Here is an 18,670-nt window from a genome sequence, read left to right on the forward strand (position 1 = left end):
GGGTAGCATTGTTACTGAAGGAGTAACATCAAGCAATCATGAATATTGGCTCAGAAAATCATGTTGTCCATTCTGTATGGGTGGAGACAAGGAAGACCAGGCACAGAAAATGTTGTTGATGGTTATCCATGGGTCCCCAAACAGTGGTGGACATACAAAGGAAGGCATTAAACAAGAAATCAGAGTTGCATGCAATAAGGGTGCAACTGTAATCATTGGCAACTTTAATTTACACATAGATTGGACAAACCAAACTAGCAGTGGCATTGTGGAGGAGAATTTCCTGTAGTACATACAATGATTTTTTTTCCACCAATGTGTTGAGGTACCAACCAGAGAACAGCAATGTCACACTGTATATAATATATAACAAGGAAGGATTAATTAACAATCTTGTTGTGCAGGGTAATGTAGGGAAGAGCAACTAAACCACGATAGAATTCTACAATAATATGGAGATTGAAGTTGTTGCATTTAAAACTACTGTCCTTGATCAAAATAATGGAAAATATAGAGTATGATTTGTGATTTGGCAATGATGAATTGGGTAATCTTATAAAATGGATTGCTGGTGGATAGGCAATGGGTCATATTAAAAGAATGTGTTCACGAATTACAACAATTGTTCGTTCGTTGTCTGGCACAAAAATAAAAGAGGAAAGGTGGCTCAATTTAAAATGTGGTTTATCTGCATCATTGGAGAGCAGAGATTTAATTGTGACTGTGAGGATTTTGAGGATTGTGCATTGCTGTTGTAGACTGTTTGTGAGGTTGTAATTGTCAACTGAAGGGCCTCAATTTGCAGTAGTGGAATATGTACATCCACAAGCATTCTTACCAAGTGCTCAGTCAGGCCACAGAAATGTCTCACACACCTTCAGGTAGACAGGTAGAAGATCCTTCTCCTCACTCCAATAGTTTCCATTGATTCCATCATTAGAATTACTCTGATATGCTGAACTGAAAACAAACAAGTTGTCTCCTTTGGTTTTAGCTGAGAAACATAATTCAGAAAGAGTTCTGAGAAAAGTAACTGGTAGTTTAAAAAGTGCCAAGGGACTTAGAAAAGTTCAACATATATACCTTGGATGTGGAGTCAGAGTTAGACAGGGTGGTGAAGAAGGGATTTGACATGTTTGCTTTCATTGGTCAGGATATTGAGTACAGGAAAATCATGTTACGGCTGAAAAATGTAGGTTGATGGATTAGTAAGATTGTAATCGATTCAAAGATCAGTGGAGCTGTGGATGATGTAAAAGGTTGTTAAAGATGCAGGGGGATATAGATCAATTCCAGATATGGGCGGAGAAATGGCAGATGGAATTTAATCTGGTTAAGTGTCAGGTGCTGCACTTTGGGAGATCAAATGTTAAAGAAAAGTATTCGGTTGATGGCAGGACCCTGACCAGCTTTGATGTACAGAGGGATTTTGGGGTTCAAGTCCATAGCTCTTTGAAAGTGGCCATGCAAGTATGGTGATAAAGGAGGCATATGACATGCTTGCCTTTATTGGTTGGGAAACTGAGTACAGGAGTCAGGATATCATGTTGCAGTTTTATAAGACTTTGGTTAGGCTACACAAGTGTATTGCATTCAGTTCTGGTCACCACATTACTGGAAGGGTATGGATGCTTTTGGAGAGGGTGCAGAAGAGGTTTACCAGGATGCTGCCCAGATTAGAGGGTATGAACTTTCAGGAGAGGCCAGAAAAACTTGGATTGTTTTCTCTGGAGTGGTAGAGACTGAGGGGAGACTTGAAAGAAGTCTATAAAATTATGAGATGCATAGATAGGGTTGATGGTCAGAATCTTTTCTCAGAGTTAAAGTGTCTAATACTGGGGAGCGTGCATTTAAAGTGAGATGGGGAAGTTCAAAGGATACGTGAGGGGCAAAGGATACGGAGGGAGTGGTTGGAGTCTGGAACATGCTGGCAGGGTTGATGGTGGGGGCAGATGGGAATGGGGGTGGCGGGGGAGTGGTTAAGAGACTTTCAGAAAAACACATGAATATGCGAGTAATGCAGGGATTTGGACCAAGGTCAGGGGGAAGGGATTAGTCTAATTTGGCGTCATATTCGCCACAATATCATGGGCTGTAGGGCCTGTTCATGTGTTGCATTGTTCTATGTTCTGATACAGTTTACGTCTTGGCCTGCACAGCCTTTTGCAGCAGATTCCACCAAATCACTATCCTCTGCTGAGGAAATTCTCATCTCAGTTCTATAGGGTCATCCCCTCACTCTGAGGCTGTGCCCTCAGGTCCTATTTCTGGATCAGTGGTGCTGGAAGAGCACAGCAATTCAGGCAGCATCCGAGGACAGGCAAAATCGACGTTTCGGGCAAAAGCCCTTCATCAGGAATAAAGGCAGAGAGCCTGAAGCGTGGAGAGATAAGCTAGAGGAGGGTGGGGGTGGGGAGAGAGTGGCATAGAGTACAATAGGTCAGCGGGGAAGGAGATGAAGGTGATAGGTCAGGGAGGAGAGGGTGGAGTGGATAGGTGGAAAAGGAGCTGGGCAGGTCGGACAAGTCCGGACAGGTCAGGGGATCGAGTTGCTGGAGGTTAGAAGCTAGGATGAGGTGGGGGAAGGGGAAATGAGGAAACTGTTGAAATCCACATTGATGCCCTGGGGTTGAAGTGTTCCGAGGCGGAAGATGAGGCGTTCTTCCTCCAGGCGTCTGGTGGTGAGGGAGCGGCGGTGGAGGAGGCCCAGCACCTCCATATCCTCGGCAGAGTGGGAGGGGGAGTTGAAATGTTGGGCCACGGGGCGGTTTGGTTGATTGGTGCGGGTGTCTCGGAGATGTTCCCTAAAGCACTCTGCTTGGAGGCGCCCAGCCTCCCCAATGTAGAGGAGACCGCATCGGGAGCAACGGATACAATAGATGATATTAGTGGATGTGCAGGTAAAACTTTGATGGATGTGGAAAGCTCCTTTGGGGCCTTGGATAGAGGTGAGGGAGGAGGTGTGGGCGCAGGTTTTACAGTTCCTGCGGTGGCAGGGGAAAGTGCCAGGATGGGAGGGTGGGTCGTAGGGGGGCGTGGACCTGACCAGGTAGTCACGGAGGGAACGGTCTTTGCGGAAGGCGGAGAGGGGTGGGGAGGGAAATATATCCCTGGTGGTGGGGTCTGTTTGGAGGTGGCGGAAATGTCGGCGGATGATTTGGTTTATGCGAAGGTTGGTAGGGTGGAAGGTGAGCACCAGGGGCGTTCTGTCCTTGTTGCGGTTGGAGGGGTTGGGTCTGAGGGCGGAGGTGCGGGATGTGGATGAGATGCGTTGGAGGGCATCTTTAACCACGTGGGAAGGGAAATTGCGGTCTCTAAAGAAGGAGGCCATCTGGTGTGTTCTATGGTGGAACCGCTCCTCCTGGGAGCAGATACGGCGGAGGCGGAGGAATTGGGAATACGGGATGGCATTTTTGCAAGAGGTAGGGTGGGAAGAGGTGTAATCCAGGTAGCTGTGGGAGTTGGTGGGTTTGTAGAAGATGTCAGTGTCAAGTCGGTCGTCACTGATGGAGATGGAGAGGTCCAGGAAGGGGAGGGAGGTGTCAGAGATGGTCCAGGTAAATTTAAGGTCAGGGTGGAATGTGTTGGTGAAGTTGATGAATTGCTCAACCTCCTCGCGGGAGCACGAGGTGGCGCCAATGCAGTCATCAATGTAGCGGAGGAAGAGGTGGGGAGTGGTGCCGGTGTAATTACGGAAGATCAACTGCTCTACGTAGCCAACAAAGAGACAGGCACAGCTGGGGCCCATAGTTTCCTCATTTCCCCTTCCCCCACCTCATCCTAGCTTCTAACCTCCAGCAACTCGATCCCCTGACCTGTCCGGACTTGTCCGACCTGCCCAGCTCCTTTTCCACCTATCCACTCCACCCTCTCCTCCCTGACCTATCACCTTCATCTCCTTCCCCACTGACCTATTGTACTCTATGCCACTCTCTCCCCACCCCCACCCTCCTCTAGCTTATCTCTCCACGCTTCAGGCTCTCTGCCTTTATTCCTGATGAAGGGCTTTTGCCCGAAACATCGATTTTGCCTGTCCTCGGATGCTGCCTGAATTGCTGTGCTCTTCCAGCACCACTGATCCAGAATCTGGTTTCCAGCATCTGCAGTCATTGTTTTTACCTTTTGCCCTCAGGTCCTAGTCTTTCCTACTAGTGAAAACAACATTTCCATGTCCACTGTATCCAAGCCTTTTAGTATTGTCTAAGTTTCAATGAGAAGCCCATCATCCTTCTAAACTCCATTGATGCAAACCCAGAGTTCTCATCTGCTCCTCATATGATAAGCCCTGCATTACTGGGATCATTCTTGTAAACTTCCTCTGGACCCCGTCCAAGACCTGCACAATTTTCCTCAGACACAGGGTCCAAAACTGCTCATATGGTCTAACCAGAGCCTTACACAGCCTCAGCAGTGCATCCCTGTTCTTGTGTTCTGGCTGTCTTAAAATTAATTCTAACATTATATTTACTTTCTACCAACTGAACCTGTCTTAAGAGAATCCTGAACTAGTATACCTAATTCCCTTTGCGCAGATGATACGAAACTGGGTGGGATTCCGAATTGTGAGGAACATGCAAGAAGATTCCAAGGTGATTTAGACAAGCTGAGAGTGAGCAAACACATGGAAGATCAATTACAGCATGGCTAAATGTTAAGTTATACATTTCAATATGAAAAACAGAAAGGAAGAGTATTGTTTAAATGGTAATATATTGGAAAGTGGAAGTACAAAGGGATCTGGATATCCTTGTAGACTAGTCAATGAAATTAGGCAAGTGCAGCAAGCAACTAGGAAGGCAAATACTATTTTGGCCTTCATTGGAAGAAGATTTTAGTACAAAAGTAGGAATGCATTACTGCATCAGGGCTTGGTGACTCCACATCTGGACTATTTTGCATAGTTTTCGTCTGTCTATCCAAGGAAGGATATGCTTGCCTTAGAGTGCAGCAGAGGTTTAATTAGGTTGGTACTGGGGAATGACAGGATTGTTGTATGAGGGGAGATTGGTTTGATTTGGCATGAATTTACTAGAGATTAGAAGGATGAGAGGTGTTCTAACAGGGGCTCGATGGAATAGATGCAGGGAGGATAATTTCCTTGGTTGGAGATTCTAGAATCAGGAGACATGATCTCAAACATTCACACCACACACAAACAAATAGATAAGTCTATGGGGTGAACTTTGCAGATTTGGTTTTGCAGATACCTTCTATTTTGTTCAAAAAGCACACAATCTGTGGGCAGGAGAAAGTGAGGACTGTAGATGCTGGAGACCAGAGTTGAAAAATCTTCAGGAACCTTCTCGAAGAAGAGCGTATGCCCAAAACGTTGATTCTCCAGAAAATGTTGTTGATGGTTATCCATGGGTCCCCAAACAGTGGTGGACATACAAAGGAAGGCATTAAACAAGAAATCAGAGTTGCATGCAATAAGGGTGCAACTGTAATCATTGGCAACTTTAATTTACACATAGATTGGACAAACCAAACTAGCAGTGGCATTGTGGAGGAGAATTTCCTGTAGTACATACAATGATTTTTTTTCCACCAATGTGTTGAGGTACCAACCAGAGAACAGCAATGTCACACTGTATATAATATATAACAAGGAAGGATTAATTAACAATCTTGTTGTGCAGGGTAATGTAGGGAAGAGCAACTAAACCACGATAGAATTCTACAATAATATGGAGATTGAAGTTGTTGCATTTAAAACTACTGTCCTTGATCAAAATAATGGAAAATATAGAGTATGATTTGTGATTTGGCAATGATGAATTGGGTAATCTTATAAAATGGATTGCTGGTGGATAGGCAATGGGTCATATTAAAAGAATGTGTTCACGAATTACAACAATTGTTCGTTCGTTGTCTGGCACAAAAATAAAAGAGGAAAGGTGGCTCAATTTAAAATGTGGTTTATCTGCATCATTGGAGAGCAGAGATTTAATTGTGACTGTGAGGATTTTGAGGATTGTGCATTGCTGTTGTAGACTGGTTGTGAGGTTGTAATTGTCAACTGAAGGGCCTCAATTTGCAGTAGTGGAATATGTACATCCACAAGCATTCTTACCAAGTGCTCAGTCAGGCCACAGAAATGTCTCACACACCTTCAGGTAGACAGGTAGAAAATCCTTCTCCTCACTCCAATAGTTTCCATTGATTCCATCATTAGAATTACTCTGATATGCTGAACTGAAAACAAACAAGTTGTCTCCTTTGGTTTTAGCTGAGAAACAAATAATTCAGAAAGAGTTCTGAGAAAAGTAACTGGTAGTTTAAAAAGTGCCAAGGGACTTAGAAAAGTTCAACATATATACCTTGGATGTGGAGTCAGAGTTAGACAGGGTGGTGAAGAAGGGATTTGACATGTTTGCTTTCATTGGTCAGGATATTGAGTACAGGAAAATCATGTTACGGCTGAAAAATGTAGGTTGATGGATTAGTAAGATTGTAATCGATTCAAAGATCAGTGGAGCTGTGGATGATGTAAAAGGTTGTTAAAGATGCAGGGGGATATAGATCAATTCCAGATATGGGCGGAGAAATGGCAGATGGAATTTAATCTGGTTAAGTGTCAGGTGCTGCACTTTGGGAGATCAAATGTTAAAGAAAAGTATTCGGTTGATGGCAGGACCCTGACCAGCTTTGATGTACAGAGGGATTTTGGGGTTCAAGTCCATAGCTCTTTGAAAGTGGCCATGCAAGTATGGTGATAAAGGAGGCATATGACATGCTTGCCTTTATTGGTTGGGAAACTGAGTACAGGAGTCAGGATATCATGTTGCAGTTTTATAAGACTTTGGTTAGGCTACACAAGTGTATTGCATTCAGTTCTGGTCACCACATTACTGGAAGGGTATGGATGCTTTTGGAGAGGGTGCAGAAGAGGTTTACCAGGATGCTGCCCAGATTAGAGGGTATGAACTTTCAGGAGAGGCCAGAAAAACTTGGATTGTTTTCTCTGGAGTGGTAGAGACTGAGGGGAGACTTGAAAGAAGTCTATAAAATTATGAGATGCATAGATAGGGTTGATGGTCAGAATCTTTTCTCAGAGTTAAAGTGTCTAATACTGGGGAGCGTGCATTTAAAGTGAGATGGGGAAGTTCAAAGGATACGTGAGGGGCAAAGGATACGGAGGGAGTGGTTGGAGTCTGGAACATGCTGGCAGGGTTGATGGTGGGGGCAGATGGGAATGGGGGTGGCGGGGGAGTGGTTAAGAGACTTTCAGAAAAACACATGAATATGCGAGTAATGCAGGGATTTGGACCAAGGTCAGGGGGAAGGGATTAGTCTAATTTGGCGTCATATTCGCCACAATATCATGGGCTGTAGGGCCTGTTCATGTGTTGCATTGTTCTATGTTCTGATACAGTTTACGTCTTGGCCTGCACAGCCTTTTGCAGCAGATTCCACCAAATCACTATCCTCTGCTGAGGAAATTCTCATCTCAGTTCTATAGGGTCATCCCCTCACTCTGAGGCTGTGCCCTCAGGTCCTATTTCTGGATCAGTGGTGCTGGAAGAGCACAGCAATTCAGGCAGCATCCGAGGACAGGCAAAATCGACGTTTCGGGCAAAAGCCCTTCATCAGGAATAAAGGCAGAGAGCCTGAAGCGTGGAGAGATAAGCTAGAGGAGGGTGGGGGTGGGGAGAGAGTGGCATAGAGTACAATAGGTCAGCGGGGAAGGAGATGAAGGTGATAGGTCAGGGAGGAGAGGGTGGAGTGGATAGGTGGAAAAGGAGCTGGGCAGGTCGGACAAGTCCGGACAGGTCAGGGGATCGAGTTGCTGGAGGTTAGAAGCTAGGATGAGGTGGGGGAAGGGGAAATGAGGAAACTGTTGAAATCCACATTGATGCCCTGGGGTTGAAGTGTTCCGAGGCGGAAGATGAGGCGTTCTTCCTCCAGGCGTCTGGTGGTGAGGGAGCGGCGGTGGAGGAGGCCCAGCACCTCCATATCCTCGGCAGAGTGGGAGGGGGAGTTGAAATGTTGGGCCACGGGGCGGTTTGGTTGATTGGTGCGGGTGTCTCGGAGATGTTCCCTAAAGCACTCTGCTTGGAGGCGCCCAGCCTCCCCAATGTAGAGGAGACCGCATCGGGAGCAACGGATACAATAGATGATATTAGTGGATGTGCAGGTAAAACTTTGATGGATGTGGAAAGCTCCTTTGGGGCCTTGGATAGAGGTGAGGGAGGAGGTGTGGGCGCAGGTTTTACAGTTCCTGCGGTGGCAGGGGAAAGTGCCAGGATGGGAGGGTGGGTCGTAGGGGGGCGTGGACCTGACCAGGTAGTCACGGAGGGAACGGTCTTTGCGGAAGGCGGAGAGGGGTGGGGAGGGAAATATATCCCTGGTGGTGGGGTCTGTTTGGAGGTGGCGGAAATGTCGGCGGATGATTTGGTTTATGCGAAGGTTGGTAGGGTGGAAGGTGAGCACCAGGGGCGTTCTGTCCTTGTTGCGGTTGGAGGGGTTGGGTCTGAGGGCGGAGGTGCGGGATGTGGATGAGATGCGTTGGAGGGCATCTTTAACCACGTGGGAAGGGAAATTGCGGTCTCTAAAGAAGGAGGCCATCTGGTGTGTTCTATGGTGGAACCGCTCCTCCTGGGAGCAGATACGGCGGAGGCGGAGGAATTGGGAATACGGGATGGCATTTTTGCAAGAGGTAGGGTGGGAAGAGGTGTAATCCAGGTAGCTGTGGGAGTTGGTGGGTTTGTAGAAGATGTCAGTGTCAAGTCGGTCGTCACTGATGGAGATGGAGAGGTCCAGGAAGGGGAGGGAGGTGTCAGAGATGGTCCAGGTAAATTTAAGGTCAGGGTGGAATGTGTTGGTGAAGTTGATGAATTGCTCAACCTCCTCGCGGGAGCACGAGGTGGCGCCAATGCAGTCATCAATGTAGCGGAGGAAGAGGTGGGGAGTGGTGCCGGTGTAATTACGGAAGATCAACTGCTCTACGTAGCCAACAAAGAGACAGGCATAGCTGGGGCCCATAGTTTCCTCATTTCCCCTTCCCCCACCTCATCCTAGCTTCTAACCTCCAGCAACTCGATCCCCTGACCTGTCCGGACTTGTCCGACCTGCCCAGCTCCTTTTCCACCTATCCACTCCACCCTCTCCTCCCTGACCTATCACCTTCATCTCCTTCCCCACTGACCTATTGTACTCTATGCCACTCTCTCCCCACCCCCACCCTCCTCTAGCTTATCTCTCCACGCTTCAGGCTCTCTGCCTTTATTCCTGATGAAGGGCTTTTGCCCGAAACATCGATTTTGCCTGTCCTCGGATGCTGCCTGAATTGCTGTGCTCTTCCAGCACCACTGATCCAGAATCTGGTTTCCAGCATCTGCAGTCATTGTTTTTACCTTTTGCCCTCAGGTCCTAGTCTTTCCTACTAGTGAAAACAACATTTCCATGTCCACTGTATCCAAGCCTTTTAGTATTGTCTAAGTTTCAATGAGAAGCCCATCATCCTTCTAAACTCCATTGATGCAAACCCAGAGTTCTCATCTGCTCCTCATATGATAAGCCCTGCATTACTGGGATCATTCTTGTAAACTTCCTCTGGACCCCGTCCAAGACCTGCACAATTTTCCTCAGACACAGGGTCCAAAACTGCTCATATGGTCTAACCAGAGCCTTACACAGCCTCAGCAGTGCATCCCTGTTCTTGTGTTCTGGCTGTCTTAAAATTAATTCTAACATTATATTTACTTTCTACCAACTGAACCTGTCTTAAGAGAATCCTGAACTAGTATACCTAATTCCCTTTGCGCAGATGATACGAAACTGGGTGGGATTCCGAATTGTGAGGAACATGCAAGAAGATTCCAAGGTGATTTAGACAAGCTGAGAGTGAGCAAACACATGGAAGATCAATTACAGCATGGCTAAATGTTAAGTTATACATTTCAATATGAAAAACAGAAAGGAAGAGTATTGTTTAAATGGTAATATATTGGAAAGTGGAAGTACAAAGGGATCTGGATATCCTTGTAGACTAGTCAATGAAATTAGGCAAGTGCAGCAAGCAACTAGGAAGGCAAATACTATTTTGGCCTTCATTGGAAGAAGATTTTAGTACAAAAGTAGGAATGCATTACTGCATCAGGGCTTGGTGACTCCACATCTGGACTATTTTGCATAGTTTTCGTCTGTCTATCCAAGGAAGGATATGCTTGCCTTAGAGTGCAGCAGAGGTTTAATTAGGTTGGTACTGGGGAATGACAGGATTGTTGTATGAGGGGAGATTGGTTTGATTTGGCATGAATTTACTAGAGATTAGAAGGATGAGAGGTGTTCTAACAGGGGCTCGATGGAATAGATGCAGGGAGGATAATTTCCTTGGTTGGAGATTCTAGAATCAGGAGACATGATCTCAAACATTCACACCACACACAAACAAATAGATAAGTCTATGGGGTGAACTTTGCAGATTTGGTTTTGCAGATACCTTCTATTTTGTTCAAAAAGCACACAATCTGTGGGCAGGAGAAAGTGAGGACTGTAGATGCTGGAGACCAGAGTTGAAAAATCTTCAGGAACCTTCTCGAAGAAGAGCGTATGCCCAAAACGTCGATTCTCCAGAAAATGTTGTTGATGGTTATCCATGGGTCCCCAAACAGTGGTGGACATACAAAGGAAGGCATTAAACAAGAAATCAGAGTTGCATGCAATAAGGGTGCAACTGTAATCATTGGCAACTTTAATTTACACATAGATTGGACAAACCAAACTAGCAGTGGCATTGTGGAGGAGAATTTCCTGTAGTACATACAATGATTTTTTTTCCACCAATGTGTTGAGGTACCAACCAGAGAACAGCAATGTCACACTGTATATAATATATAACAAGGAAGGATTAATTAACAATCTTGTTGTGCAGGGTAATGTAGGGAAGAGCAACTAAACCACGATAGAATTCTACAATAATATGGAGATTGAAGTTGTTGCATTTAAAACTACTGTCCTTGATCAAAATAATGGAAAATATAGAGTATGATTTGTGATTTGGCAATGATGAATTGGGTAATCTTATAAAATGGATTGCTGGTGGATAGGCAATGGGTCATATTAAAAGAATGTGTTCACGAATTACAACAATTGTTCGTTCGTTGTCTGGCACAAAAATAAAAGAGGAAAGGTGGCTCAATTTAAAATGTGGTTTATCTGCATCATTGGAGAGCAGAGATTTAATTGTGACTGTGAGGATTTTGAGGATTGTGCATTGCTGTTGTAGACTGTTTGTGAGGTTGTAATTGTCAACTGAAGGGCCTCAATTTGCAGTAGTGGAATATGTACATCCACAAGCATTCTTACCAAGTGCTCAGTCAGGCCACAGAAATGTCTCACACACCTTCAGGTAGACAGGTAGAAGATCCTTCTCCTCACTCCAATAGTTTCCATTGATTCCATCATTAGAATTACTCTGATATGCTGAACTGAAAACAAACAAGTTGTCTCCTTTGGTTTTAGCTGAGAAACAAATAATTCAGAAAGAGTTCTGAGAAAAGTAACTGGTAGTTTAAAAAGTGCCAAGGGACTTAGAAAAGTTCAACATATATACCTTGGATGTGGAGTCAGAGTTAGACAGGGTGGTGAAGAAGGGATTTGACATGTTTGCTTTCATTGGTCAGGATATTGAGTACAGGAAAATCATGTTACGGCTGAAAAATGTAGGTTGATGGATTAGTAAGATTGTAATCGATTCAAAGATCAGTGGAGCTGTGGATGATGTAAAAGGTTGTTAAAGATGCAGGGGGATATAGATCAATTCCAGATATGGGCGGAGAAATGGCAGATGGAATTTAATCTGGTTAAGTGTCAGGTGCTGCACTTTGGGAGATCAAATGTTAAAGAAAAGTATTCGGTTGATGGCAGGACCCTGACCAGCTTTGATGTACAGAGGGATTTTGGGGTTCAAGTCCATAGCTCTTTGAAAGTGGCCATGCAAGTATGGTGATAAAGGAGGCATATGACATGCTTGCCTTTATTGGTTGGGAAACTGAGTACAGGAGTCAGGATATCATGTTGCAGTTTTATAAGACTTTGGTTAGGCTACACAAGTGTATTGCATTCAGTTCTGGTCACCACATTACTGGAAGGGTATGGATGCTTTTGGAGAGGGTGCAGAAGAGGTTTACCAGGATGCTGCCCAGATTAGAGGGTATGAACTTTCAGGAGAGGCCAGAAAAACTTGGATTGTTTTCTCTGGAGTGGTAGAGACTGAGGGGAGACTTGAAAGAAGTCTATAAAATTATGAGATGCATAGATAGGGTTGATGGTCAGAATCTTTTCTCAGAGTTAAAGTGTCTAATACTGGGGAGCGTGCATTTAAAGTGAGATGGGGAAGTTCAAAGGATACGTGAGGGGCAAAGGATACGGAGGGAGTGGTTGGAGTCTGGAACATGCTGGCAGGGTTGATGGTGGGGGCAGATGGGAATGGGGGTGGCGGGGGAGTGGTTAAGAGACTTTCAGAAAAACACATGAATATGCGAGTAATGCAGGGATTTGGACCAAGGTCAGGGGGAAGGGATTAGTCTAATTTGGCGTCATATTCGCCACAATATCATGGGCTGTAGGGCCTGTTCATGTGTTGCATTGTTCTATGTTCTGATACAGTTTACGTCTTGGCCTGCACAGCCTTTTGCAGCAGATTCCACCAAATCACTATCCTCTGCTGAGGAAATTCTCATCTCAGTTCTATAGGGTCATCCCCTCACTCTGAGGCTGTGCCCTCAGGTCCTATTTCTGGATCAGTGGTGCTGGAAGAGCACAGCAATTCAGGCAGCATCCGAGGACAGGCAAAATCGACGTTTCGGGCAAAAGCCCTTCATCAGGAATAAAGGCAGAGAGCCTGAAGCGTGGAGAGATAAGCTAGAGGAGGGTGGGGGTGGGGAGAGAGTGGCATAGAGTACAATAGGTCAGCGGGGAAGGAGATGAAGGTGATAGGTCAGGGAGGAGAGGGTGGAGTGGATAGGTGGAAAAGGAGCTGGGCAGGTCGGACAAGTCCGGACAGGTCAGGGGATCGAGTTGCTGGAGGTTAGAAGCTAGGATGAGGTGGGGGAAGGGGAAATGAGGAAACTGTTGAAATCCACATTGATGCCCTGGGGTTGAAGTGTTCCGAGGCGGAAGATGAGGCGTTCTTCCTCCAGGCGTCTGGTGGTGAGGGAGCGGCGGTGGAGGAGGCCCAGCACCTCCATATCCTCGGCAGAGTGGGAGGGGGAGTTGAAATGTTGAGCCACGGGGCGATTTGGTTGATTGGTGCGGGTGTCTCGGAGATGTTCCCTAAAGCGCTCTGCTTGGAGGCGCCCAGTCTCCCCAATGTAGAGGAGACCGCATCGGGAGCAACGGATACAATAGATGATATTAGTGGATGTGCAGGTAAAACTTTGATGGATGTGGAAAGCTCCTTTGGGGCCTTGGATGGAGGTGAGGGAGGAGGTGTGGGCGCAGGTTTTACAGTTCCTGCGGTGGCAGGGGAAAGTGCCAGGATGGGAGGGTGGGTCATAGGGGGGCGTGGACCTGACCAGGTAGTCACGGAGGGAACGGTCTTTGCGGAAGGCGGAGAGGGGTGGGGAGGGAAATATATCCCTGGTGGTGGGGTCTGTTTGGAGGTGGCGGAAATGTCGGCGGATGATTTGGTTTATGCGAAGGTTGGTAGGGTGGAAGGTGAGCACCAGGGGCGTTCTGTCCTTGTTGCGGTTGGAGGGGTTGGGTCTGAGGGCGGAGGTGCGGGATGTGGATGAGATGCGTTGGAGGGCATCTTTAACCACGTGGGAAGGGAAATTGCGGTCTCTAAAGAAGGAGGCCATCTGGTGTGTTCTATGGTGGAACCGCTCCTCCTGGGAGCAGATACGGCGGAGGCGGAGGAATTGGGAATACGGGATGGCATTTTTGCAAGAGGTAGGGTGGGAAGAGGTGTAATCCAGGTAGCTGTGGGAGTTGGTGGGTTTGTAGAAGATGTCAGTGTCAAGTCGGTCGTCACTGATGGAGATGGAGAGGTCCAGGAAGGGGAGGGAGGTGTCAGAGATGGTCCGGGTAAATTTAAGGTCAGGGTGGAATATGTTGGTGAAGTTGATGAATTGCTCAACCTCCTCGCGGGAGCACGAGGTGGCACCAATGCAGTCATCAATGTAGCGGAGGAAGAGGTGGGGAGTGGTGCCAGTGTAATTACGGAAGATCAACTGCTCTACGTAGCCAACAAAGAACAGGCATAGCTGGGGCCCATAGTTTCCTCATTTCCCCTTCCCCCACCTCATCCTAGCTTCTAACCTCCAGCAACTCGATCCCCTGACCTGTCCGGACTTGTCCGACCTGCCCAGCTCCTTTTCCACCGATCCACTCCACCCTCTCCTCCCTGACCTATCACCTTCATCTCCTTCCCCACTGACCTATTGTACTCTATGCCACTCTCTCCCCACCCCCACCCTCCTCTAGCTTATCTCTCCACGCTTCAGGCTCTCTGCCTTTATTCCTGATGAAGGGCTTTTGCCCGAAACATCGATTTTGCCTGTCCTCGGATGCTGCCTGAATTGCTGTGCTCTTCCAGCACCACTGATCCAGAATCTGGTTTCCAGCATCTGCAGTCATTGTTTTTACCTTTTGCCCTCAGGTCCTAGTCTTTCCTACTAGTGAAAACAACATTTCCATGTCCACTGTATCCAAGCCTTTTAGTATTGTCTAAGTTTCAATGAGAAGCCCATCATCCTTCTAAACTCCATTGATGCAAACCCAGAGTTCTCATCTGCTCCTCATATGATAAGCCCTGCATTACTGGGATCATTCTTGTAAACTTCCTCTGGACCCCGTCCAAGACCTGCACAATCTTCCTCAGACACAGGGTCCAAAACTGCTCATATGGTCTAACCAGAGCCTTAAACAGCCTCAGCAGTGCATCCCTGTTCTTGTGTTCTGGCTGTCTTAAAATTAATTCTAACATTATATTTACTTTCTACCAACTGAACCTGTCTTAAGAGAATCCTGAACTAGTATACCTAATTCCCTTTGCGCAGATGATACGAAACTGGGTGGGATTCCGAATTGTGAGGAACATGCAAGAAGATTCCAAGGTGATTTAGACAAGCTGAGAGTGAGCAAACACATGGAAGATCAATTACAGCATGGCTAAATGCTAAGTTATACATTTCAATATGAAAAACAGAAAGGAAGAGTATTGTTTAAATGGTAATATATTGGAAAGTGGAAGTACAAAGGGATCTGGATATCCTTGTAGACTAGTCAATGAAATTAGGCAAGTGCAGCAAGCAACTAGGAAGGCAAATACTATTTTGGCCTTCATTGGAAGAAGATTTTAGTACAAAAGTAGGAATGCATTACTGCATCAGGGCTTGGTGACTCCACATCTGGACTATTTTGCATAGTTTTCGTCTGTCTATCCAAGGAAGGATATGCTTGCCTTAGAGTGCAGCAGAGGTTTAATTAGGTTGGTACTGGGGAATGACAGGATTGTTGTATGAGGGGAGATTGGTTTGATTTGGCATGAATTTACTAGAGATTAGAAGGATGAGAGGTGTTCTAACAGGGGCTCGATGGAATAGATGCAGGGAGGATAATTTCCTTGGTTGGAGACTCTAGAATCAGGAGACATGATCTCAAACATTCACACCACACACAAACAAATAGATAAGTCTATGGGGTGAACTTTGCAGATTTGGTTTTGCAGATACCTTCTATTTTGTTCAAAAAGCACACAATCTGTGGGCAGGAGAAAGTGAGGACTGTAGATGCTGGAGACCAGAGTTGAAAAATCTTCAGGAACCTTCTCGAAGAAGAGCGTATGCCCAAAACGTCGATTCTCCTGCTCCTCGGATGCTGCCTGGCCTACTGTGTTTTTCCAGCACCACATTTCACAATCTGTGAACAGTCAGTTCATGTGACATTTTCTCAATTCCTACTTAGAACCAGTCTGACTCAAGGTTGGGATACAGACAAACTCTAACCTCACACCTTTAATTCATTGTCTAAGCTGAGATGTCACGTTTTTAAAAGTAAAACCACAAGTTATTCAAAGTTTGGGAGAAGGTTTGTAGCTCGGGTGCTCGTTGTTGTGGTTCTGTTCGCCGAGCTGGGAATTTGTGTTGCAGACGTTTCGTCCCCTGTCTAGGTGACATCCTCAGTGCTTGGGAGCCTCCTGTGAAGCGCTTCTGTGATGTTTCCTCCGGTGTTTATAGTGGCCTGTCCCTGCCGCTTCTGGTTGTCAGTTTCAGCTGTCCGCTGCAGTGGCCGGTATATTGGGTCCAGGTCGATGTGCTTATCAAGCACAGCAAGGACAGCTGAAACTGACAACCGGAAGCGGCAGGGACAGGCCACTATAAACACCGGAGGAAACATCACAGAAGCGCTTCACAGGGAGGCTCCCAAGCACTGAGGATGTCACCTAGACAGGGGACGAAACGTCTGCAACACAAATTCCCAGCTCGGCTATAACCTGGTGTTGTGTGATGTTTAACTTGGATCATATTGAATGGCCTCCTCCTGGCTCTGTTCCAGATCTCCAACATCTGGAGCACTCTGGGTTTAATTCAGGAACACGGTGTGGAATAATGGGATCCATATTTAAAATTCACATATTTCTGAATTTGGAACAATTCCTGAATTTAAAAATTCTGATGGTCACGAGACAGCTTCCCTTCCTTTCAATGACACCCAGGAGCATCAGTGAGAGGGAGGACACTAACACTCAGTGAAAACACTCCGCCCTCCATGAGATGACTCTCTCGGAGGACTCAGCGCCCCGTGCGGTGGGAGGGACTCCGCGCCCCGTGCGGTGGGAGGACTCAGCGCCCCGTGCGGTGGGTGGACTTCTCTCGGAGGACTCAGCGCCCCGTGCGGTGGGAGGACTCAGCGCCCCGTGCGGTGGGAGGACTCAGCGCCCCGTGCGGTGGGAGGACTTCTGTCGGAGGACTCAGCGCCCCGTGCGGTGGGAGGACTTCTCTCGGAGGACTCAGCGCCCCGTGCGGTGGGAGGACTTCTGTCGGAGGACTCAGCGCCCCGTGCGGTGGGGAGGACTTCTGTCGGAGGACTCAGCGCCCCGTGCGGTGGGAGGACTTCTGTCGGAGGACTCAGCGCCCCGTGCGGTGGGAGGACTCAGCGCCCCCGTGCGGTGGGAGGACTTCTCTCGGAGGACTCAGCGCCCCGTGCGGTGGGAGCACTCAGCGCCCCGTGCGGTGGGAGGACTCAGCGCCCCGTGCGGTGGGAGGACTCAGCGCCCCGTGCGGTGGGAGGACTCAGCGCCCCCGTGCGGTGGGAGGACTTCAATCGGAGGACTCAGCGCCCCGTGCGGTGGGAGGACTTCTGTCGGGTTGCTCCTGGTTCGTTGTTGGGTGAGTCGGGCCAGGCCACACGATGGATGTGAATGTGAGCGATAGCGACTGGCGGAGCCCCGCGTTTCGGCAGAAAGTGGTGGCGCAGATGTGAGTACAGTATCGGGCAGTGCGAGCGGAGCCAGGCCGGGCTGGGAAAGCCGAGTCCGGGTCTCGGGAACGTGGCGTGACTGGGGACTGGGAAAGGGCCCCAGGGACCGACCTCGGGCTTTCCTGAGTCCCCGAGCCGGGCTGACAGCATCGCGCGGGGGCGGCAGCTTCCTGAATGAGAGCTGGTGGCCACTGACATTTAAAACAAAAAACAGGAATTGCTGGAAAAACTCAGCAGGTCTGACAGCACGTGTGGAGAGAAAACAGTTAACGTTTAAATTCTCGTCACTCTCCCTCAGAACATTAACACAGTGTGGCGCCGGGCAAGGAGCAGGAGAGGGTCCGCATTTACCGCCCGCGGGCACCCCCCCCTCCCCCCTCACCCCCCCTCCCCCCCCCTCACCCCCCCCTCCCCCCCCCTCCACCCCCCTCCCCACCCCTCACCCCCCCTCCCCCCCCCCCCCCTCCCCACCCCTCACCCCCCCTCACCCCCTCCCCCCTCCCCCTCCTCCCCCCCCTCTCCCCCCCCTCCCCCCCCCCTCCCCCCCCCCTCACCCCCCCTCACCCCCTCCCCCTCCTCCCCCCCCCCCTCCCCCCCCCCCCTCACCCCCCCTCCCCCCCCCTCACCCCCCCTCCCCCCCCCTCCCCACCCCTCACCCCCCTCCCCACCCCTCACCCCCCCCTCACCCCCCTCCCCCCTCCCCCCTACTCCCCCCCCTCCCCCCCCCTCACCCCCCCCTCCCCCCCCCCCTCCCCCCCCCTCCCCCCCCCTGCCCTCCCCCCCCCTCCCCTCCCCCCCCCTCCCCCCTCCCCCTCCCCCCCCCTCCCCTCCCCCCCCTCCCCTCCCCCTCCCCCCCCTCCCCCCCCTCCCCCCTCCCTCCCCCCCCTCCCCCCCTCCCCTCCTCCCCACCCCTCCCCCCTCCCCTCCCCTCCCCCCTCCCCTCCCCTCCCCCTCCCCTCCCCCTCCCCTCCCCTCCCCCCCCTCCTCCCCTCCCCTCCCCTCCCCTCCCCCCCTCCCCTCCCCCTCCCTCCCCTCCCCTCCCCTCCCCTCCCCTCCCCTCCCCTCCCCCTCCCCTCCCCTCCCCTCCCCTCCCCTCCCCTCCCCTCCCTCCCTCCCTCCCCCTCCCCCCCCTCCCCTCCCTCCCCTCCCCTCCCCCTCCTCCCCTCCCCCCCTCCCCTCCCCCTCCCCCTCCCCCTCCCCCTCCCCTCCCTCCCCTCCCCTCCCTCCCCCTCCTCCCCTCCCC

General features: G+C 49.2%; 1 protein-coding gene across 4 annotated transcripts in view; it reads left to right on the plus strand.

Moving 5' to 3' along the window:
- Positions 1–17,278: 17,278 nt before the first annotated feature.
- Positions 17,279–18,670, plus strand: part of med15 (mediator complex subunit 15) — a 168,562-nt gene continuing 167,170 nt past the window's right edge. For all 4 annotated transcript variants that reach the window (XM_088000269.1, XM_088000271.1, XM_088000270.1 and 1 more), the window contains exon 1: positions 17,279–17,426. In XM_088000269.1, the coding sequence (XP_087856395.1) occupies positions 17,359–17,426 (68 nt within the window). In that variant the 5' untranslated portion in view covers positions 17,279–17,358. The remainder of the gene's footprint in view (positions 17,427–18,670) is intronic.

Source organism: Chiloscyllium plagiosum, unplaced genomic scaffold, assembly GCF_037043375.1.
Source record: "Chiloscyllium plagiosum isolate Xiang-an unplaced genomic scaffold, Cpla_swu_hap1 HiC_scaffold_24, whole genome shotgun sequence".
Taxonomy (NCBI): domain Eukaryota; kingdom Metazoa; phylum Chordata; class Chondrichthyes; order Orectolobiformes; family Hemiscylliidae; genus Chiloscyllium; species Chiloscyllium plagiosum.